Genomic DNA, 24,240 nt, shown 5'->3' on the forward strand with positions numbered 1-24,240 from the left:
ATCCAGGCAACTAATAGAAAAGAACTTTAATTCAGGTAGTTATTTTTGGGAGGTGTGAGGGCTGGGAAGAAAGATTGCATACCCTCCCGCGTTTCATTGCATTAATAAGGACCCATGTCCTTTGTCTCTGTCTCCCCATAGAATTTTCTTTCCAAGCAATGGTATGGGGACATTTCCCGGGACACCAAGAACTGGAAGATTATCCTCTGTCTGTTTATTATACCCTTGGTTGGCTGTGGCTTTGTGTCATTTAGGTATGAAACCAAAGCATGTAATCGCACACGCGTGTGTGTGCGTGTGTGTGTGTGTGTGTGTGTGCATTCCTATGTAAAGAACTTAAGGCCTGGCACTTAAGACTTTCACTCCGCTGCCTACCATTAGGTCTGGGATGGTCTCTGGCTTTTCCTGGGGTTGATTTCAAACAGGTAGAGGTGGGGTCCTGTCTTCTCTCTCCGTGGCAGGATTTGGGCCTGTTAACCCAGAAGTGCCAAGGGCTGCATTGTGGCTGGGTCAGTCTTGGGACACAGGGTTGACCCCACCCCACCCCTCTGTGGGTCTAGACTCATCTATGTTCAGAGGGAGGGTGGCAGCCCCTGGCCGTGTTTGCGGGGACGGTGATGACTCTTCCCTCCCCGCCCAGGAAGAAGCCGATGGATAAGCCCCGGAAACTGCTGTGGCACTACGTGGCCTTCTTCACGTCCCCCTTCGTGGTCTTCTCCTGGAATGCCGTCTTCTACATCGCCTTCCTCCTGCTCTTCGCCTACGTGCTGCTCATGGATTTTCACTCTGTGCCACACCTGCCCGAGCTGGTGCTCTACGCGCTGGTCTTTGTCCTGTTCTGCGATGAAGTGCGACAGGTAGGACGCACCCTCCCGGGAGGGTGCCTCCCCCTTTCCTCAGTGGGCGGTGTCTCCCTAAGGCCCAGGAGGAGCAGACGTTGCTTCTCAAGTTCCAAAGGCACTATTTTCCCCAGATAATTAATTGTTCGCAATAGGTGGTAGCCCACGAACTCAATGAAAATGACCTTTCAGCATCATGGCATCCCAGCGAGATCTCCGAGCACCAAGCCCACTCTTTCCTCTGTCATTAACATTGATGGATGGGGAGGCATGACTCAGCATCGGGCATGTGTTCCAAGAGCAGGCTGGCCTTGGACGATAAACCAACTCCTGTCATTGGGAGCCAGTTGTGTTCTGGCCATTGCCGTCCCCGAGGAGGCAGAGGGATGATGGCAAGGGGAGGTAGGAGGGCCTTCCAGCTAAGAGCACCTTCATGCCCAGCGTGTCAGTGACAGTGTGGGGAAGTCAGAGCAGTTTCTGTGGGTTTCAGCGAGTTTGTGTGACTTATTTGTGGTGCTTTTCTGCAGTTTCTTGGAATCTGCTGTTTTTGGCATCTTCTCTACACCACTGAATCCAAAACTTGGCACGTCGCAGACGCTCAGTTAGCAATTGTTGAATAAATAAATACTGATGACGGTGAGGGACAGTGCTGTCCCTAAACCGTTAGTCATCCCAGAAAATCTTTTCAGACTTAGCAGTTTACAAATTATTGGAGAACCGCTGTTGCTGTCGCTTCTGTTGTCTCTTCCAAGCCCAAACCCAACATCACATCTATTCAGCAATTATGGCCTAGGTGCTTAGTTTCTGAGATACTATGCCAAGTGCCACGACAGGTTTGGAGGGGCAAAGGATGCTGTTCGTGACCTCACAGAATCGCCACCCAGTAGAGGAATCCTAAATGGGTCTCAACTGTCGTGCCAACTCTAATAGATGTCTTCTGTGGCTTCGAGGAATTCTGAGTTGAGAAAGACTGCGAGGCTTTGTCTGTTCTCAACAGGAGGCTGTTCTGATCGATTAGTGATGTCTGCTGTGGGCGCGCGGTGGGGAGCGTGCAGGCGCCAGGGCCCTGCACCTGCCTTCTGTTGCCCAGTCGGGGGGACATGCACACAGGAGATGGCGACGGGGTGGAGGTGGCAGAAGAATAATGTAAGTGACACAAGTCAGTGTCCAGCTGGCAAGATGATCAGGTTTTCTGTCTACCAGCAACTTTCCCCAGGACAGGCTCCTGCTGGCGTGTAAAGGGTTTCTGTGACTTCAGATCAGCCTCGTTAGAGCCCCAGGCATTGGCTCATGAGGTCACAGCCTAGTCTAGCTCACGCCTTCCTGTTATCTGCTAGCGCCACTGTGACAAAGCACCACCAGCTGGGTGACTTACACATCAGAAATTCATCGTTTCGTTCCTGGAGGCCTGAAGTCTGAGATCAAGTTGTCAGCAGTCCTGGGTCCTTCTGAGGCTGTGAGGGAGAATCCAGGTCTCTCCCTGGCTCCAGGAGATTTGCTGGCAATCTCCGCCATTCCTTGACTTGTAGATACGTCACTTGAACTCTGTGCTAATGCCCACGTGGCATTCTGCTGTGTGCATGTGTGTGTCCACCTTTCCCCTTGCCATGAGGGCACCAACCATCTTAAACCAGGGGCCCATTCTATTCCAGGATGACCTCATCTTAACTAATGACATCTGCAGGGACCCTATTTCCAAACAGGCTCACATTCTGAGGTGTGTGGGGTTAGGACTTCAATGTATGGATTTGGGAGGGACACAACTCAACACACAAATACCTTCCATACGGTCTCTTTCCGCTCAGCTGCCATCTTCTCCTTGCTAGCTCTCTTTTTGACTTACTGTGTGTCAGCAGCAAGGAGGTGGCAATAACCTATTTGAGAGAAGCAGAGAAAGATAGAGGGAGAATCAGTATTTAAAACCCGAAGGGGCCGAGGCCAACATGAGAAAGTGAACCAAGAACCTTTTCACTAGGAACCTCCTGAGTTACATTGTGGTAGGAGCTGCCTCTGCATGAGAACACGTGTGTTCCCTTCTCCCAAACCTGTGCAGTCAGGTTCTGGGGCTCTGGCTTCCTCCCTTTGCTCCACTTCCGGGGTGGTGGACCACTTTTTAAAGGCACATCAGAGAGAAAAAGGCAGTATTCCTGGTTTAGCTTTTGCAGAAGAAGGGGACGTGAGCGTGGAGGGCTTTGTCACACTGGAGGGGGAAGCCCCGAATGTCATCCCATCTGAGTGGCCGGCTGACCCCTTGTCTGCTGTGGACTGGGAGGTTCTCTCAGCCACCACTGTCCTCCCAGTAGTGGACTTGGTGCCAAAGGATCTTGACTGGTCTGTGGATGTCGGTGGTCTTAAAGGGCAGCCGTCCGCTCCTGGCAGAGGCAGTGGGGCCACCTGGGCGGTCATGCAGGACTGTGGGGGCCCTGGTGGTCTGGGTCACGCACGTCACCCCAAGCTGTGTGTGCTTTGTGGATGTGACAGGGGAGCAGTGTAGGCGCCAGAAGAGGCATGGGGTTTGTTTAACCTTGAGCGTCACACGTCACGGCTCTGGTGTCTTCACCTCAGGTGACCATCCTGACATCTTCAATGAAGTCACTGAGTAGAATTGAGGAGCAGTGAATTCCTACCCAGTGGGGGAATCAGTCAGGAGCACAGGAAAGCAGAGAGAGGGGAAGGGCAAGGGAAGAGGAAATCAGTAGGAGCTGCAAATGGTACAGTATGGAGGCGACTTAACTTCTTTGATCTTCTGGGTCGTCATCCTTCAACGGGCATCTTTCCTACTGCAAGAAGTATTGAGAAGGAGAGGATGGGGAGCCTCACACGGTCGCCTCGTCCATCTTATCCAGCATCGACTCCTTAGGGCTCGTGCAGCTCCTCACATGTGCTCGGCTGTTGCCTGGAATTGGGTGGCATGGAAATGACCTGATTCCGAGGTTCATTTCTGATTCATACTGGATCCTCAGGGATTAGCCCAAGGAGCTGGCATTCATGTGTCTCTGGCAAGTGTGTGTGTGTGTGTTTAAGAAACGAATTGATGAGAGGGGGTCTTCATGACTCAACCCCAGAGCTGTGCCCTGACTGAGTAAGTGAGGAGCCAGGATAGCAGTGCTGGGAGATGGGGGGAACCTGGCATGAAGAGGCTCAGGGGGTTCTTTTGAGCAGAGGGTGCTGTTGGTGGCTGCTTCTTGGAATGACCGATGAAAAGAAAAAGTCCTTTTCCTGCCCCTCAGTCACGCTCCCCACATTCCTCTACTGGTCCCGTGCCCAGCCGTGCCTCCCCTGTTGCTTTGAGACACAGAAGCTGCTGTGAAAGTCCAAACATTATTTGGTTCCTCTGGGCATCTCAGGAAGCCCAGATCTAGCGAGAGGACTTATTCTGGGGTGCTGTGGAGGGCTAGCCTTGGCCTGGGTGGAAGATGCAGGGAGACACGTCTTGGTTTAAGCCGAATGCCTCATTTGCGCAGTCTTTCTTTCAGTGAGCATTTATTGAGCACCTACTAGGACAGGCCAGGCACTGTCCTAGACACTGGGGATGCAGTGGTGAACCCACAGACAAATATCTCTGTCCTGCGGAGCTTTCTACCAGTTGGAGATCATTGGCAAGGTTATTTCTGGGAGCGTTCCAGGACAGCAGAGTGACACTGAATGAGCGAGTCATAGCATTTGCCAGGAGGTTGGCCCAGAGGACTTGCCACAGTGAAATTTGTCCTTAAGTCACTCAGACCTCCAGACAAAATCAGATGTACATTTAACTACGCAGTCACTTATTTGGGCCATGCAGGTAGGAGACTCAGGGCATGTGCGTTTTGCTGGGAGAAGGGCCCTGGACAGGTGTAGTGTGAAATGGTGCCCAGGAGAGTCACGTGCAGGAAGGCTGAGTGGGAGCCGCCCACTCCGGCTGAGTGGAGTGGGCAGGTGCAGGAACGTTGGGGAGGGGAGTGGGCTGTGGAGGGGGCTGGGGAAGGCCAAGGTCATTCCCAGGGTCTGCCTGGAGGAAGTGATGACCGCACATTCTGGCCAAGTCTGAGCTCCCCTGTCTACCTTCATAACAGGTGATGTTTGGTACGGAGTGTGGTGATGAGGACGTATAGGGTTTCTTCTCTTTCTTTCTGAAAGTTTCTTCTGAATGGGCCAGTTTCAATTCAGCAGGACTGCAGGTTACCCGCATAGGTTCAAGTGCAGCTCTGTGCTTTGAAGACAGCTCTGAGTCTGTGGTCTGTGAGCCAGTCTGCTCAGCACAGCCTTCAGGACTCTTGTCACACAAAGAAGCCGACACTCGGGGTCGCTGTTTTCCTTCTTGTCTGCAGATGCCTCAGTTTGGAATCAATCCTCTGATTGGTTTCCTCTAACAACCGGTTCTGCCTGCCTGGGGCAGTCTCAGTTACCCTCATTCACGCTTGTCAGGAAAACCAAAACCGAGCAGGGTGTTACTGTCTTAGATTGTGTGTGGGTGTCACAAATCGTGCTCTTCAGTGTCTCCCCATGTCCCCTTCCCCTGGGGGCAGATGTCAAGATGCTAAATTGGAAATTTTAACCCAGGCAGTCAATACGCTCAAATATAGTCATTCAATAACTCTTGGGTCCACTAAATAGATTATGGATGTTTGTTTGAAATTTAAAATAAGTTCCACCATCTCTTCATGAAGAGCACTGTGCAATCTTGAGGCCCTTTGAAGCCCCAAATCCTGAAAGATAAGATGAAATATGGTCCCGGTACTTCACGAAGGTAGCTCAGAGCTGGCATTCCATTCAGAAAAGAGGCCTCTATTCATTATAAAAAGGAATGTTTTCTTACTGCACCAGTGCCTCGGAGACCCAGGATTGATCTACTTAGGGTTTCTCCCATCATGCAGGCCAGGCTTCTGAGAGTTTCGTGGGCAGAGGCGGAGCCGAGCTGGGGCCCCCAGACCAGGGTTTCAAAAGGGGTGCAGGCAGCAGTTGGGGCTTGTCCCAACCACCCTTGTCTTGCAAATGGTTTATGATGAGTGGTAATCCAAGTCACTAGGACCACCCAAATAGACAGTTAGGGATTCCAACCTGATTTCTGAGCTCACAGTAAAACATGGTCAAACCTGGGAGATTTGAATATCTCTTTGGTGCTTGATTTCCTAATGCACTTACCCCTTGGTCCATGAAAGTTGATATTTGCATTTATATAAATTATGTTAATAAATGCTATTTGCATTCATAAACAAATACAAGGAAATACTTCTCAAGAAACCAGTGATGCTTTTGGAACCACTTCCAAATCGATGATTGCGGGATCTCTGTGGCATCTAAAGAAGCAATGTGACGTTGGGGAGAGGAAACTGAGCTTAAGAAATCTGAGGCCATCACTTGCTGGTCATCTGCCTTAGGGCAAATCCCTTAGTTTTCTTTTTTTCTGGGCCTGGGTTTCAGCCGCTAAACAGGAAATATAATATCTGAATATCAGACACAGCCATAATGATGAGTCTATTTAGTAAGATTGAAAAGTGCCATGTTCCTTTGATGACACTGTTTGCCTGCCCTACACAAGAAAATCTGGTGCCCTTCTTATCTGATCACCCCTGGGGCTTTGGTCTTACCTCTCCTTCAGCCCTTCTCCCATTTCATTTTAAACATGTTTAAATTCTGTCCTTCCCAAGGGCCAGTGGATTCCTTGAGACTCAGCATTACACCTGATGCCCTCTCGTTGTGTCCCAGGAGCCTGGCACCGGGATTTGGCACCTCATGGGATCTCAGGAAACATGTTTGAATGGAGAGATGAATGAAGGGTTAGGTGACCACGCTGGGACCGCCCAAGCCCAGCACACGGAGTGCAGAGAGGCTGGCCAGAGGCAGTGTTCCAACGGATAATCCTTTCCCCCTTCATCTCAGTGTTGTCCTGACACGCGTTATTCTGAGAAATCACAACCAGTGCATATAAATCATGATGAAAGGGCACTGAGGCACACTATTCCTGTCACTTAGTTCTGTGACCACATCTGTCCTCACAGGTGCCACATGTAGCACCCTGTGCAAATAAAAACAAAACAAAACAAGGTTCCCTTTTATCAAGATGTTTTATTATTACATATCAGAAAATTTTTACAATAAATACACAAATCTATGATGATGACAATATGGGTAACACCCTGTAGAGTTGTGCAGTGCACAGCCTACGCCACTGTACGTGGTGGCCTGGGAATTCCACATTTGCCCCCACAGGTTGTACCCACTCTCTGCGGGTTCATCTTTCAAGCACAGTAAGGATACATGAGTCTCATCTTTTTGTTGACTTTGTCAGCAACACCTGAGTAACAGAACAGCAAGCGTGCAACTTACTTTCCAGTAACCCTGGAATAGTATGCGGCATGTGAGAGGGCTCCCTCGGCCCGTCATTGGCTCCAAAAGGATCCAGAAAAAAATATGTGAACATGAAAAGCCAGGAAGCATGTGACACTTCCAAGCTGCTCACGTGCCCTCTCTCCCTTTCTGTGATGCAGTGGTACATGAATGGGGTGAATTACTTCACTGACCTGTGGAACGTTATGGACACGCTTGGCCTTTTTTACTTCATCGCAGGAATTGTCTTTCGGTAAGTAGCCCTCACCACTTTGCCCAACTTTCCGGTGGTTTGGGATTCTTTAGGGAGAAAAGGTGAAGGGAAGATCTTTGATGATGAAAGCCAAGATAAGCCTGTGCAGCCTATTCCATTAGAAATTATTACAAAAGACTGCTGTCTCTGCTGCTAGACACAGCGTGGTTGGGAGAAGTTGCGTTTCCTCTCTTCCATCCACCTGGTCATCTGTAATTGAAAACGGGTTCTTTCCGAGTTTTCTCTCTGTGCTCGTAGAACTTGGGGAGAGAGAATTAGAAACTGAGGAGAGTAGAGAATGATGAGCGTGTTACGTATCGCACAGCACTTTCATCTTGGGCCATGTGATTTTCTAAAATGCCCGTCATTTCAACTTGATTGCTGGTTATGGAGCCCGCCCTCCCAGTTACAAGCATATTTCCTTGTCGAAAACCAATCACATTACAAAAAGCAATCCAGAATTACAATTGAAGGCAAAAAGCCATGTCTAATCCACGTGATGGAGAAATTGGGGCCTGCCCCACACCGCAGCTCACACCACCCATGCCCATGTCCCTCCACGCCTGCCTTCCCCAAATAGCTTCAAGGTGAAGGTCAGGGTTATATTTGAGCAGCCCATGGGATGTCCCTTTGCAGACAAGCCTGACCATCCACATTCACACCTACCCAGAACACGATGGCTACAATGAGCGCTCACTCTACAAGGGATTTCCTCCTCCAGGAACCTCCCTTTGTGCTTGGGTTAAGGGCCCACCATTTGAATCACAGCTGGTTGGGCAGGGCTTCTAGAACATTGCAGTTGGAAAGCACATATGGCTTTTGCAATTAACACATTGGCATGCGGTTAGCTAATGAAATGATCTTGTGCACATGAGGGACGTTTCATTAGGGGAAACCTGGCAGGGTCAGGTCCCCAGGGGTTGGGCTGGGGTGGGGACTGGGATTATTATAGATGCCGCGTGAGCAAGGAAGGGAGCAATGGTGTGTCTGGGTCCCGGAGGGATTTGAGAATGAAGAACGGAAGCGGCGGGAACCTCTGACAACTGTTTAATGTGACATCCTCACCTCTCCTGGAGTCCACTTTGGTCTTCAGTGACTGATAGGTGGGTGGTACCATCAACTGTTTCCACTCACTCTCACTCCCCTGGCTCTCGGTTGTTTTTTCATGTTTGGTTATTTTCGAAAAACAAAATTTTGAATTGTCTTGTCAATATCTCATAGATTCTGTTCCCCTTCCTTCCATAGGCTCCACCAGTCTAATAAAACCTCTCTGTATTCCGGACGAGTTATTTTTTGCTTGGATTACATTATATTCACTCTAAGGTTGATCCACATTTTTACTGTAAGCAGAAATTTAGGACCCAAGATTATCATGTTGCAGAGGATGGTAAGAATGAAGAATATTTGGAGCTGTTGATTTTCTTGCTGTATCCCAAGTTGCTTTCATTGTTGATGGGAGGCTTTTGTCCATAGAGTGATGGTTGCATTTCACAATCAGTAAGGTTTGAATTCTTTGGTGTGTTTTCCTCAGGGGCGTCTCCCAGGTTGAAATTTAGCAAGAGATGACTGTACGAGCAAGCAGCATGATTCAGCAGATTGCTCATAAGGATGTCTTTCGATTTTACACTTTCGTTTGAGTCTTAACAATTCACTGAGAGCAAAGGCAGGATACGGACGTTTAGACCCATGTTGTAGACGTGGGCAGTTGGGTCCAAGCGGGTTCTTGTGTTTGTCTGGAAACATGCAGTGAGCTAGACGCACAGCGACGGTTGGAACTGCGGCCTTATAACCACGGAATATAGGTGTAGTGAGAGCACGAGCAGACCCGTTTCATAAGGCAGCGGAGAGATAATTGCATTCTGACCATGTTACTTTCCTACGCTTGTTCTCCAGATGACCCAAACCTCTCGTGCTTCTGTCTTTAAGTCAGATGGGCATTTGCATTAGCTCATCTGGAGCTTCCTTTCCAACCCTGAGGTTCTTTGAGTTTGCGGTTTGAATTCAAAGCATATCTGAGGCATCAAGTCACCATGAAATCATGCTATGTGTGCAAAAATTTCTTTTATGAATTAAACTGTGCATTCTTGTTTAATCAGGATAGCTTTTATGTTTCTCCAAAAAGAAAACAACAAACAAACAAACAAACAAATAACTAAGGGAATAATTTAGGGACTCAAAGGGTGTGAGCATCGTGAAATACAGAAAAGCAGAGATGCTCCAAGGTGCCTTGTCTGCTCTCAGGCCGGTCTCGCGTTCAGAAAGCTGTTGCTGAGCTGGTTTGCAGACCTGTGAGCAGAAATGCTCTCAGTTTTAATTCTGGAAAGTAGAGGTCCCCAGAACCTAACGGTGATGATGGTCATTTTTTAAAATTGATGAGCAAACGCTGGGTGACTTAGTTTCCCCGGGGCCCTGGGACCTCTGCTCTCTCCATGGTCAAGTGGGCAGCCTAGCCGTCCAGGGCGCCATGCTGACTCAGTTCTGTTGTCCTCCCTTGGCAGCTGATCGATGTGTTTTTCTTCCTGTTCCTCTTTGCTGTGTGGATGGTGGCCTTTGGCGTGGCCAGGCAAGGGATTCTGAGGCAGAACGAGCATCGCTGGAGGTGGATATTCCGCTCGGTCATCTATGAGCCCTACCTGGCCATGTTTGGCCAGGTGCCCAGTGACGTGGATGGTGAGCCTGGCTCGGCCCAGGTGGGGACAGCTGGGGAGAGGCAGTTGCTTCTAGCACCAGCCTCCAGGGCTCCCGGTTCTGACCTTCAGGGGCTGTCCTGGAAGCACACAGCTGGGGTTGGGCCCTCACCAGGCGGCGAACGCAGACCCTTGAGACCTTTTCTTTGCTCCTGAACAGAATTTTTACGTGCAAGCTTGTACCCGACATTTCAGCCTGCAATTTGTAAACCTTTTTAAAAATAGTGCTGCTCAGATTTTCAACAGCAACGTGGCAAGGAGAGCCGCAAGCCTCACTCGTTTAGAAATGAGTGTTGGGAGTTATACTCTCCTCTGTAACTGGGCACCCATGTATTTTAAAAAGAACAGTATTGAAAAATTTGTACTGGAACCTGGAATTTAAACTTCCAGCATCAGCCTGCTGCCAACTCTTTTTTGGAGGCTGGCTAATGGGGGCATAGATGGCATGAATTTGCCCACACCCAGCTGACATTAGGAAAGCGTGGGGCATGTGCAAACTGGTGTGTGTTTTGAATGAGCTGTCTAAAGTATCTTTATGATGCTGACAAAGCCTGGGCTTGTCAGGTCCTATCCTGCCACCAAAAATGGATCCTGATGCTTTCCCTGCCCTGTTGGGTGCATTTCTCAGTTCCGTGGGCTTTTCTCGATCACCCTCATGGCCTCACGCAGTCTTTCTGGCTCATTTCTACAGCAGTCTCTTCCAAGATCTGAGAAATGGCTCTTTTTCCGTGCAGTGATGGAAAGCCACCTTGTTGTCATTATTCCCCATCTGCACACTGTACTCACCCTTTTAAACAAGTGAGCATGATTTGTCCTCACGACACCCTCCATGTGGTGCTTTTCGTCCTTTGGGAGGCAGCTCACGGTAACCCAAAGAGCAAGTGGCAGCGGGGTTCCAATCCTGGTCAGCCGTGGAGGCGCCCCGGGGAGGGCCTTGACTTCCCTGTCTCTCTGTTCCACTGCATTAAAACCGGTGCAGCCCCACCTTCCCTGCAGGACATGGCACCCAGCGGCACCCCCTCACGCACACGCTCAGACAAGGATCCCTAGCCCAGAGCAATTCTTGGAGGGCCGGTTGCTTACACCCGCTACCTTCTTGGAGATTTCTCAGCTCATCACTGAAAGCTCTCCATCTTCCCTCCAGACTCAGACTTCTTCCCAGCAACCCACCCTTCCCCCCACTGCCCATTCTAGGATCTGTGACCACCACTCACACAGTTGTGTAAATCAGAAGGCTCTGTGTCACGTCCTTGTATCTAATTCACCAGCTGGTTTTGTTGATTTGTCTCCTAAATGTCTTAGAAATCCAACTACTTTTGACTACCCCCACTGCCATCCCCCCCCCACTATCCTGGTTGCCCGCCTGCCTGCATAGCTCTTAGTGGTGACCTCCACACGGTCCCTCTGGCTGCTTACCATCTGTGCTGTAGCCACAGCAATCTGTTAATAAAGAGAATGTGATGTGTCTTTCCTCTGCTTAAAGCAGTCTCATGGCTACTCATTGCTTTTAGTCTAAAGATGAAAAAAAATCAACATGTCTGGCCACTGCACGTGTCATTCCCTCATTTCCACAGACGTTTCCAGCCCCTGACCACAGGGCCTGTCTGGATACTCTGGGCGCCCACGTCTCCACAGTTACATAGTCGGCTCCTGCTCGTGCTCAGCGGGCAGCTCAGAGACCCTTCCTCCGTGGGGAAGCTGTTTCTGGAAAAGCGGCCTCCATTTAAGCCCACTGTCTACACTGTGCATGTCTTTCTGAGCACTTGTCACGGCCTGAAGTTTTAAACTTGTGTGGTTGGTTATCTGCCTACACAAAGAGGCTGCAGCTCCCAGAAGATCAAGGTCACGTGCCCTTCCCCTTGCCCTTCCTCTCATCTCCCATCCTCGTCAAGCACCTGGCTCATACTAGCTGCTCAGTAAACACTCACCGCGTAGAGCACCTTAGAAGGGTGCCCAGCACGTCACATGATCTTTGTCCTGCGTCCCTCTGGGGTGCCCCTGCAGGGCCCCCGCCAGGGACCCTCACTTTGCCTTTTGGTGTCTACATCCTCAGGTACCACGTATGACTTCGCCCACTGCACCTTCACTGGGAACGAGTCCAAGCCGCTGTGTGTGGAGCTGGATGAGCAGAACCTGCCCCGCTTCCCCGAGTGGGTCACCATCCCCCTGGTGTGCGTCTACATGCTGTCCACCAACATCCTGCTGGTCAACCTGCTGGTCGCCATGTTTGGGTGTGTGCTCGGGTGTCTGTGCCAGGTGGGGCCGGGGAACGGGGACAGCGTGGCCAATGCCCACCTTCAGGGGCCTGGTGGTCTGGATGGGGTGCGGCTTCGCAGAATACAGTGCGTCCCTATCAGCCCTGCTGTAAGTCGGTGCCTGCCACGCCTTCCAGAACCCCACGCAGTCACCTCCTGTGAGCTCCGTGATGTGGGCACGATGGACGCTGCAATGCAGTGCGTTCCGTCTCCAAGGTTCCTGTTTCCTGTGGGGTTCAGTGGTGTGGATGCCCAGTTGCTGCTTTGAAGAGTTCAGTTAAACTACAAATTCAGAGTCAGGAGAGTAACTCTCCTTTGGGGCTTACGTCTAGTGAGGGTAAGGGAGAATGTGATGGTGACGCTAAAATATTTGTATTGCCTTTGGCGATCCTCCGAATACACTTTGAAAATCATGGTTTCCATGTCCCTTTCGTCTTTCTTAGGAGAGTTTCCAAGAGCCCTATGTGGCAGTTTCATTGGGTGGAAGCGCCTCAGTTTTATACTGTTGCTGTAAGGTAGGAAGTCAGTGTCAGTACATGAATCCTGGCACAGACAGACAGACACCACTTAGAAACAAGATCCAAATTAAAAAATTATTTATTAAACTCTGGGGTAGAAGAGAAACCCTGAGCTGGGGCCGAGGGTGGGGGGTGGGATACCTGCCTTTGGGGACATTACCCCTCAGGGGGATGAGCAGTGAGTGGCGGTCTGGTTTTTCTGTGTACAGAGAAGTCTTTCTCTAGTCCAGCTGCTACATTGGGGCCACAATGACGTTTCTAAAACGTCTCTGCTCTGCTTAAAGTTGTGGAAGGATTTCCGTATCTCCCCATAGCATTCAGGGTAAGTTTCAGGCTCCTCAGCTCTCCCACCCCCACCCCCGCCTCCCCGACGCCATCTTTGATCTGGCCTTTGAACAGACCTTTAGGTTTAACCTCTGCTATTTGTCCTGGGCAGGCACCCACGTGTCTGTCCCTACACAGGTGATCTGCCATGCCAGACGATTTTGCAGGGATTACCTGTTTCACCTCGACTTGCTCCTGTCCCATTCCTCGCTTGCCCTTTAAGGAACCAAGCATCATCCTTTGCCAGAGTGGTCCCCGGTGCCCTCCCCACTTTGCAGAGAGACTCCTGGGGCCCCTTGCACTGTGACAGCCTTCTCTCCTTCTAGACTCTGGAAGTAAGCTCTGGAGAATGGAGCCTGTACCTGTCACAGCACCTGGCACCTGTGGGTTTGTTCGTTGAATGAAAAGAACATGTTCTTTCCCATGTTTTGTTTGTTACTCAGTTACGGTTAGACACGTAGTTGCCAGGTCTATTATTTACTGAGAAGCTTCAATGGTGAATAACAGGCCAGCAAGGGAGTCATCGCACAGATGGATAACAATCGCTCTGTGCCAGGTGCCCGAACCACAAAGACCATGCAGCCATTGGTCCCACATGGACTGAAAGCGGGACTGCAGCCCTTCCCTGGCGCTGCCCCAACTGCTGGCCAGGGAGGACTCAGGAGTCCAGAAGCCTGTGTGGCTCACGGGAAGCTATACCATGTCATGCAGCCAGAGTCCCCATGTCTGAGCTTGCAAAGAGAGGTGGTAGTAATGGATGATTCTGTGTTCACGTCAGGGCAGGGACGGGAGGACTTCCCAAACTTGAAGCAAGAGTGGGGGGGAGATGGGATGGTTTGGGGTCCTATTTTAAAGTGACAGCTCCATAGCCCCACTAATATAATTTCTACAGAAATTAAACAGGCTGACAGCTCCCAATGCCATGACCTCGGAGCTGTAGGACTTCAGTAAAGCTCAGTGAGGCCCAGAATAGATTACTCAGAGCTTTCCCGAGTCTGTGTGCTGTGTGTGAGGTGTTCATAAAAGCCATTCTCCAGGACCGTGACACATCTGTGATCCCTTACCTGCATAACAATCACGAAATGGTAAAATTTGGAGCCCTGAGGGGCTGGCACCCAGCCTGTCATTTTCTGGGTGGGGACATGAAAGTCCGGCATCTCAGTGTCTGCAGCCCTGGCCAGGCCACATGCTGTCAGGCTGGCCTGAGTCCATTCAAGCCTCGAACGTAGGTCTCTTCCTCACGAGGCCGAGCCATTGCACTGCACCCCACTGGCTCCCCATTCACTAAGTGTGACAACTTGGGACAACTAAGTGTCCCCCCAAGCCTTTCCTTGGGGGACCTCCTAGACTAGTCTTGGGTTAAACAAGAGGCCTTTTCTTTGTTAACACCTGATGGGAAGCTGAGAGCCTCTAGCGTGGTCCCCATGCGGTCCTTGGGCTGAATCTTCAGAGCACTGTTTCTTCTGGTTGGGACAGCCGTTCTGGGCTTACTCTGCGGCCGACTGCCCCATGGCTGTGACCTGTCTGGCACCACATTAAAATGATCATGTAAAAGCTTAATCGTACACAGTGGCAACCTTATGAACGGTAACATAAATGCACATGTGAGGATTTTAAAGCCGTGTGGGAGTGTTCTCTAGATGGTGTTCAGCGGGGAAGGAAGTGGGTGTGAGCACCTGTGGTAATTCTGCGTTAAAATGATCCTTCACTATCAGTGACCCTGGGTCATCTTAACACAGAGGTAAGGCTCTGACAGGCACGTGTCCTAAAGTAAATCCATCCCCTGCATTTCTTCTGAAAAGGCCTCGCCAGACATGCCCTGATCTAGGATAATGTCTAACAAAATACTTTCTTAATCATTGGCATAGTGTATGTTTATTATGAATATGCAGAAAAGTAGAAAAAAGAAAACAATCACTTGGTATAGACTAAAGGTTTGGGTGCTACTAACACAGGCTATTGGAGGCCGTTGACGTTGGGGTGACAAGAGGAAAAAGAGAGCAGGTAATTGTAATAATAACAAGAGCTAAGATGTATTGATGCCTTCCCGGGCTAGCCACACCCAGGTGCTTTATAAGTGGGACCTCATTTAATTATGAATTATTTTGTGCAGGTGTGGCTTTTTATCATTTACAAATGAGGTGTTGGAGGCAGGGAGGTTAGGTCTGCTGTTAAAGGAGGATACGGCATGGAAACACATTGATAATCTAATACAGCACAATACAGTGTCATACACGCAGCCTGAAAGGCTATTACTTACAAAGGACTGGTGCACAGAGAGGGCAGTTATTCATCGTGACGGTAGTGGGGGTGGGGCTATGATCAGCAGCAGTGGTGGGGGTGACATTTGCAAGAAGGACACTGTGTCTGGAGCCCAGAGCCTGGCCAGTGGGGGAAGGGCAGGGGAGGCGAAGCCAGTGTGGGGATCACGGCAAGCGGGGAGCAAGGGAGGCAGGAGGCTTGGGTACGAGGGTCTTTTATGCCTTGTTACAAGATTTGGATATTTTCCTGTAGGTGAAGGGAGCTTTCATAGGTCTTCACACAGACCTATCTACAGTCTTAGTTAAGTTACTCCGATAGCACTATACAAAATGGAGTTAGCACTTCAAAACTCAGTGTGATTTAAATCTCTGGTTGTCTCTCACTGCTGGGTTTGCATGTGCTTCTGATGCTACAGAATGAGAGGGAGCTGGGATGGGAATGTGCTCGCTAGGGCAACGTGAGGGCACAGAAAGTCAGGGTCACCTGTGGTCCTGGGCAGGACTGGCTGCACCTTGCTGGCCTGTCAGGGACAAAAGAGCCAACGGAAAACACAGGAAATCTGAGAAAAGCTTGGAGGAAGGGTTTACCTGATTAAAATCTAGCTGGCAAGTTTCTTGTGTTTTGATTTATTTGAAAATGTGGCCACTGTTTTACCCTCCACTTCTTTGTGAATTTGTTGCAAACTTTTCATTCTGTTAATCAATCTTTCTATTTTGGTTTTTACTACCAAATGGCTCTAATTACTGCTTAAAAAAAATCATTTTAACATCTGTTGTACCAGTCTCCCTCATTATTCTTATTCAAACTTTCCTGGCTTTTCCTGTGTATTTAATCATACGGAGGAGCATAAGCGGCATCTTCCAAAATCCTTTTTTCTTTCTCTTTCAAAAGAAAAACTTATGAATTTTATTGTGATGATGTTAACTTTGTAGAATCATTTAGGAGAAGCTGACATTTTAAAAAAATGATATTTTACCGTCCAGAAAAAATTGTGTGATTCTCCATTTGTTCAAATAGGTATAGTTTCTCAATGAAGTTTTTTGGTTTTATTCATATGGGTCTGGCAGGTGTTTTGTTACATTTTTTCTAACCATTCGTTGAGAGGGAAATATTTTTTCTAACACTGTTTTTTTCCAATAACCATGTTTTCAATAACCATGTAGGAAGACTATCAATGTTTTGCTTTTTTATTTTAGAACAAGTCTCCTTACTGAATTTTTTTCTCTTTTCCTTTTTATCATGTCATAGAAGGTTCTTCCTATTTCTTATTTATTAAGGTCTTCTTTTGTTTTCTCTTCTTCTCTTTCTCTTTCCCCTACCTCTTCCCCTACTCCTTCTCCTTCTTACCAGAAATGGATGGTGAATGTTGCCAGAAGACTTTCTAGCGATGATTAAAACAATGTTTTTCCCTTTTGATCTGTGATGGATTATGGAAATGATAAATGATATAAATGTTCTTAATACTTAGTCATCCTCTGCTCTTTTCTCATGGCATATCATTCCTTTCGCGTACTGCTGGGTTTCATTTACGTACAAGGCTATCTGAATCCTGAACATTTGTTATCTCCCGGTAACATGGTCAATGTCAGCGAGTTTCTGAAATGAGGGGGGCTCCTGCTTCCCCCACCTCTCCTGTTCTGAGGAGGGTGCTCACGTGGTTGTGGGAGACAGAGCTCTGTTATCACCGCCAGTCTCCCGCCAGCTGGGGCGCTGAGGGCACAGCTATCACAGGAGATAGAGGGTCAAAGGGGACACTGCAGCATTTGTCTCAGGGAAGGCACTAGACGGTCCCTGGTGGGCAGGGAGACTGAAAACCCTCTGGGTTGGGTGGGTGACGGCGTGCATGACAGAGATGCTCTCTGAGCTGCTCTGGACGGAGGATTTGCTGAGGGGTGTGCGCCAGAACTCAGCTCTCCTCTACACAAATGGAAAGCACTGTCTACAGAACCTAAAGATTGTTTTAGCAAAACAGTTTGAAACAGTGCTCAATTTTCAGCCTTCCCTGGAGAACCCTCATGTCTCTGGCCGAGTCTGGAATTGACTTGAGAGAGAAAGAACAATCTGGAAGGTGCTGCCATATAGGAAGGGGACCTGGGTCATCCCGAAAGCCAAAGAGAAATAGTGATACTAGGCGGAGTTCTTCAAAATAGCCAGTGATACAAATGCGAAGCCATATTTTCTGGGCACTGGTCTAAAAACGTTCTAGACCCGGGGTTGGTGACTTTCTCTGTGAGGCCCATTTAGGGTCAGCACTTTGGCCCAATGCACTAAAAACCATTCTGAGCTTGCGGTCCCTACAAAACAGGTGAGGTTGGGTTTGGCCTCCATGTGGCAGTTTTCCAGTTCCTTCTCTAGATGACTAGAAGATGTGAAATGTTTTCAGTGCCTCTGAGTGAGCAGTTAGGATGTAGATCTCGTCCCTCTTGAACCCGTCGCAGCCACAGTTCCACTCTGAGCTCCTGAGGAAGGGAGACAGGCCCACCTGCCAGAGTGGTCGCTTTCTCCTGCTCTAAACATCCTGCATGACCCCACCCACAGGAGTTATTTATTCACTTTGGATAAAACCCCAGAGAACAACATTTAATGCATTAAAATGGATGCAATTTTTTTGCGTGTGTTTGAGTTTTGGATGTGGAAGGGACAGTCAGTATCATCTAGTTTTGACGAGATACGTAGATTTTAAGACACTCCTAGGGACATTAGAATGGCAGTAGTTGTTCTGGCGCAAAGTAGTAACGTGGATTCCTGGCAGGTTCTCAGCCTGGACTTCATTAATTTGGGGGTGCCCGTCGTCCCCTCGTACTGCACAGCAGAATCCTGCAGAGCCCATTGCAGACATAGAACCAGCCAGGGACCCCCGGGGACGGACAGCAATGCTTGGTGTCAGCCCCAAAGCAAATTCTTTGAGGAACCTTCACTGTTTTCCATAGTGGCTACACCAATTTGCAATCCCACCAGCAGTACATGAGGATTCTCTTCTCCACATGACAGGTGAGAGGTGGTATCTCATGGTGGGTTAAATTTGCATTTCTCTGATGATCAGTGACATTGAGCTTCTTTTCATATGCATGTTGGTCATGAGTATGTCCTCTTTGGAGACATTTCTCTTCAGATCTTCTGTGCATTTTAAAATTGTTTTTCTGTTTGTTTTTGGTGTTAAATCTAATGAGTTCTTTATATATTTTAGATATTAACTCTTTATCAGGTGTATTATTGGTGAATATCTCCCATTTGGTAAAATGTCTTTTCATTTGTTGATGATTTCCTTGGCTGTGCAGAAGCCTTTTAATTTGAGATAGTCCCATTTGTGTGTTTTTTCTTTGGTTTCCCTTTCCTGAGGATATAGATTCAAAAAAATATTACTAAGAGCAGTGTCAGAGAGTTTACTGCCAATGTTTTCTTCTAGAAGTTTTATGGTTTCGGGTCTTATTAGGCTGGTGTAAAAGTAATTGCGGTTGGTGCAATTACTTTTGCACCAACCTAATACATTTAAGTCTTTAATGCATTTGAGTTTATTCTTGTATCTGGTGTAAGAAGGTGGTCTAGCTCCACTATTTGCATGTGTCTGTTTAGTTTTCCAAGCACTATTTATTGAAGAGACTGTCTTTACCCCCATTGTATATTCTTGCTTCATCATAGATTAATTGACTGTATAGGTGTGAGTTTATTTCTGGGCTCTCAGTTCCATCCCATTGATCATATGTTTTTATGTCAGTACCATACTGTTTTGATTACTGTAGCCTTGTAGTATAATTTGATATCAGGTAGTGTGATACCTCCAACTTTGTTTTTCTTTCTCAAGATTACTTTGGCTATTTGGGGTCTTTTATGGTTTTATACAAATTTCAGGATTATTGATTCTAGTTCTGTGAAAAATGCCATTGATGTTTTGATAGGAATTGCACTGAATCTATAGATTGCTTTGGGTAGTTTGGACATTTTAATGATGTTGATTCTTCCTATCCATGAGCATAGTATATGCTCCCATTTATTTGTATCTTCTTAAATTTCTTTCTTCAGTGTCTTACGATTTTCTGAGTACAGGTCTTTTACCTTCTTGATTAAATTTATTCTTGGCATTTTGTTTTATTTTATTTTATTGATGCAATTGTAAATGAGAAAGGGATGAACATTTTCAAGGCCTTGATAAGTATTAACAAACCACTTTCCCAGATTGTTGACAATTAAACTCCCACGATATGAGGGCCAATTATTCCTAAGAGAGTCGACACCTTGGGCTTCTTTGTATTTAACATAATAATAGTCTAATGAAAAAAGAGCCTCCTTAAAAAGTTTTGAAATAAAAAATAATTTTAAAGTTCCTTGCACATTTGTGTGTGTGTGTGTGTGTGTGTGTGCGTGCGCGTGCTTGAAAAGGAAAAACAAAACAAAACAAAAAGCCAGACGCAATTCTGGCCCTGATTGAATGGAAGGGTACCCCGGGGTCGAGCTGTTGTGGCCGGGACCCCAGCATGGAGTCTCCTCCCTGCCTGGACTTAAACTATGCCGGTGGTAGCTTACAATCACATCACCGTGTTTGGCGGTGAAATGACAGGCGTGTGGAAGGTAAGGCCTGACCCTCTCTCCCCTCCTGCCAGCTACACCGTGGGCACCGTCCAGGAGAACAATGACCAGGTTTGGAAGTTCCAGAGGTACTTCCTGGTGCAGGAGTACTGCAACCGCCTCAACATCCCGTTCCCCTTCGTCGTCTTCGCGTACTTCTACATGGCGGTGAAGAAGTGCTTCAAGTGCTGTTGCAAGGAGAAGCGCCCGGAATCTTCTGCCTGCTGTGAGTGGCGTGCCCATTTGGGCTGGGGATAAAAGTAGTGATTTATTTCAGGGGAGCGTGCCTGGCCCGTATCTCAGCGGGAGGGCCTGACTCAGTCATCTCACCGCTCACGTCTGTCTGTCTGTCTGTCTGTCAAGCTTAGGCATCCGGCCAGCCAATGACTCACTCAAGAGAAAGGGTAGATTGAGAGTGCCGGGGTAACCCTATTTGGGGGGAATAACTTTTGGACAGACTTTATGAGAATGTCAATAGTATGAGGAGCAAGCGTGAGTTATGGGATGGTGACCAAACACCAGCAAAACATTTTGTTTTGCTGCCTGTTACTGCTTGGACATTTCTTCTCTGGGAAATGCTGGCCTTCCCCGCAGCAGGGCTTGTGACTTTTCTGGTCATCCTTAAGGAATTAGAAACTAACAGTTAATAGTTTCCACTTAGAAATTAGACTGTGCGGTCCATTATCTGAACTGGCCCACTGACCGGCATTTAGAGGGGACGCTCCCCCTTGTACTAGTAGAATTGTCAGAAAAGGTGCACCTCGGCTCTACCCTGTCTTTCTTACTCCCGCTCCCCCACTCACCAGCTACCATTACTGACCCTCTGTGGGCTGGAGCACAGGGAGGAAGGAGAGAAAAGAGCAGAAAGTCTTTTCTAGAAACAGTGGCACCATTCAAAGCTGTCTCCACGCTGTTTGGACTGGAACGTGTTTAAAACTGATCCTTCATTGTGTGGGTACTCGCTGGGTCCTTCGGCGGTTGCCTGGCTGGCTCCTCTAACCACAACTCTCTGGCCACTGCTCCCCCACAGCCTCTGCTTTCCAGGGGTCCCTTCTGCACAGACTCTCCCTGTTGGGGACCCACTTCCTTCTAGGGAGCAGGAGTCAACGTGTCTGTACTTTGTTTTCTCTCATGTGGTTACCCACCTCCTTAGTTCTGACAAACTCAGGGGTCCAGCACCCTCTCCTTACCTGTTCTGGGAGCCAGAAACTCCCACCATTGGCCCCTTAGTCACACCTGGGCCCCCCACTGTCTCCTTTCACTGCAGGGAGCACACATCCAGCTCTCCTCGGGCATCAGGCGAGGTTTTCTTAGCTCCTGATCCTGGAGCTACTAGGCCAGACAAGTCTTTCTGGTCCAGACACGTTTCAAGCAAATTAAGTTAGAAAGGAGGGAGAGGGCTATTTTTATTTACCTGGAGGTTTGGAGACAAAAGAAAAGATCAGGAGGGCGCCACCCACCCATTCTCCTGGCCCTGTAGCCTCAGATTTAAGCCAGGGGATTCATCTCTGTGGGGGCTGGGGTGGGGTGCGACTTCTCCATCAGGCACGGCACTAGGTTCATGGACTTCACCGTCCCCCCAAGTCTTTCACTTTCTTTTAAAAATCAGAAGAAAAAGCATGACCTTTTAGTTCACAGAAAATATGTTGGTATACATTTGTCTTTGTACCAATCCAGTCATAAAATATTTTTCGTGATTATTTTTTCTTCCTTATCCAGGAAGGGGCCCTTGAGGACAATAGACCGAGGCCCTAGGGCCCCCACTTGTCCTTGTCTGCACAAAACTGCCCCGTCTTAGCACTGAGTATTCTGCATTGAGGTCATCATTTAGGGGGACTGACCTTCCCCGTTTGCCAGGGACTGTCCCACTTGTAAAATGGCAAGCGGGGCGCCCCAGGAACCGTGTCAGTTCCAGAGCTGCTGGTCACCCTACTGGGGCCCACAAAAGCCATAAAGTGGCCCCATGTGCTGACAAGAGATGTAGTGTTTCTTAGTCTCCTTTATATGCAAAAAGCAGAAAAGGGCCACTTTAGGTCGCTAGGCAAAACCGTTATCTATCATTGTGTCACAGACCACCTCCAAATCCATTACCTGACACAACCACCATTTCTTTGCCCGTGATTTCATGGGTTTGTCCTTGGTTAGGGCTCAGCTGGGATGGCTGGTCATTGTGCATAGGCAGGGAGAGCAAAGCATGGGAAGGGACATAGACGAGCACATAAAAAAGATAGGCTGTAAAACCATTCGTGTGGCAGAACACATTCACTGCTGCACAATATTAACTCTGGGTTCTGGGGACACAGCCGTGATCACCACACTGGGGACACTTATACCCCAGACTAGAGTAAGTCAGGGAAGACTTCCTCCTGGAAGAAGGGGTATTAAAGCTGAGACCCCAAGGATGAGTTGGAATTAGGCAGGCAAAGGGGCAGATGCTGGTAGGGGCCACAAAGTGAGGTGTGGTCAAGGAGAGGAGGAAGTTTTGGAGGTCAAATGAGAGGAGAGAGGGTCCAAGGGGCCGTGGGCTGTGGCTGGACTAGTGAAAGACCCTGGGCCGCGTCCCATAGCCAGGTTCTAGCTCCCCACTCTTCCCCTGCCTCCTGCCCCCAGCCCCCATGTCACAACAGATCGTCCTAAATCCCAGGGGAAGGAAAAAAAATGTAGGAGGTTCTTGTCTCTGTGAGGGTTTTTGCCAGGATAAGTTAGAGATTTTCTGCTTTGTTCCTGCCTTGTTCCTACTACTCACAGGTATGTGTCGCCCTGTGGCTGCTGGGCGTGTGTTTATGTGTTGCCCTCTGGTCTTTTCTTTGTTTTGCCTGATGAGATGGTCCCTGACTGCCACGAGTGGTTCCATATGGGGCACATCATGCCTGTCACTTCACTGCAAACCAAATATTTTGATGATTCAGAAAGTAAAAATATGAATTTTACTAGACATGATAATTGGTGGCAATTAAGAACAGTTTAACTTGCCAAGAACCATGATATTTTGCGGAGCTCTTTACAAGGAAATGGAGGCAAGATACTCATGAAATGACCTTCGGTGCCGGTCATCTCACAGTTCTGTGCTGTCCCTGAAGCTGTGGGCCCCTCAAATCTGACTTTCCGAATGTAAAGCTACCAATGGCCCCGACCCAGGTCACACTTTAAAGGATCTTCATAGCTCTTTTAACAGCATTATTTTGAGACATTAAATATCACTTTGGGGATGTCATCAGCTATCATACATGTGCCATTGCCTTTCTTGATGAAGAAAAGTGTTTTGACACTTTTGGAGAAGCTGCTGTCTTTCTCCCCATCATTTTGCCTTTGAAGACAAAGTGAGTCATCTCTAACCCAAAGAATGAAAGATCTGGATACCAGAGCTGGGAACCGGAAGTGGTCTGGAATGTATACTCGAAGACCACGCCCACAGGTCAGAGGCGTGCAATGGTGCGTCTCAGCATGACTCTCACTGTCCTGAAGCCACGCCAGGGAGAGTGTCTGTAGCACCTGGGGAAGGCTCAGGGAACAATCCGTGCCTTCCAATGTGGAGGCAAATGCGAAGTCAACTTAGGAAATGAATTGTCAACTAGAGGCTCTGGCAATACGTTTTATATTTCTTTCCTGAATAGTTCCAGAGAGAAAACAAACAATGAATAAAAGGTGGAGTGAGGAAGATTTGGACTCAGTATACATGAAAAGCAATATCTAACAATTAGTGCCAACAAATGAAGTAGTGAATTCCTCATCACTAGTGGGACTCTGGTTGGGAATGGGTGCACGGAGGGGCTACATGGGATGAAGGTCACTCTCTAAAGATGCCTTGTGCTCATTCTAGGATCAGTCAAACCAGGAAACTCAGTGTACACGTGAGAACAAATCAGTCCTCTGGATTTGGACAGGGTTAAGAAGGCAGGTAAAATGCGTTATATTCCCCCCAAACTTACTTAATGATTAAGCACAATATGAACATAAAAATGGAAACAAATTCCCCAATGTGGCCGGCAAATGGACAGGAGCTTCAGCCTGAGGAAGCAAACAGACAGGTCAGAAAGGACTCATGTTAGCCTGCACTGTGTCCCACATGGAGTCTTGGGACAGTGATGACCTTGCAGCAAGTAGAGAAACAGATGGTGTGAGTGTGTGTCTTCCTCCGTCTTCAAATAGTTCTTCTCTCAGGAAGGAAGAAGGAAGTAAGGGGAAAGGGAAACCAGAGAAGGACAAGGTCCTCCTTCACCCAATGTGCAGCGC

The 24,240-nt window shown here is 48.3% G+C and overlaps 1 protein-coding gene across 1 annotated transcript in view; it reads left to right on the forward strand.

Moving 5' to 3' along the window:
• Positions 1–24,240, forward strand: part of TRPM8 (transient receptor potential cation channel subfamily M member 8) — a gene marked incomplete at its 5' end in the record, with an annotated part of 75,291 nt that overhangs the window by 38,850 nt on the left and 12,201 nt on the right. The window contains 7 exons of the mRNA XM_081051739.1: positions 142–254; positions 641–857; positions 7,307–7,398; positions 8,644–8,785; positions 9,897–10,068; positions 12,139–12,316; positions 20,043–20,233. Coding sequence (XP_080907865.1) covers positions 142–254; positions 641–857; positions 7,307–7,398; positions 8,644–8,785; positions 9,897–10,068; positions 12,139–12,316; positions 20,043–20,233 — 1,105 coding nt within the window. The remainder of the gene's footprint in view (positions 1–141; positions 255–640; positions 858–7,306; positions 7,399–8,643; positions 8,786–9,896; positions 10,069–12,138; positions 12,317–20,042; positions 20,234–24,240) is intronic.

This window comes from Rhinolophus hipposideros, assembly GCF_964194185.1.
Source record: "Rhinolophus hipposideros genome assembly, chromosome: 6".
In the NCBI taxonomy this organism is placed as follows: Eukaryota; Metazoa; Chordata; class Mammalia; order Chiroptera; family Rhinolophidae; genus Rhinolophus; species Rhinolophus hipposideros.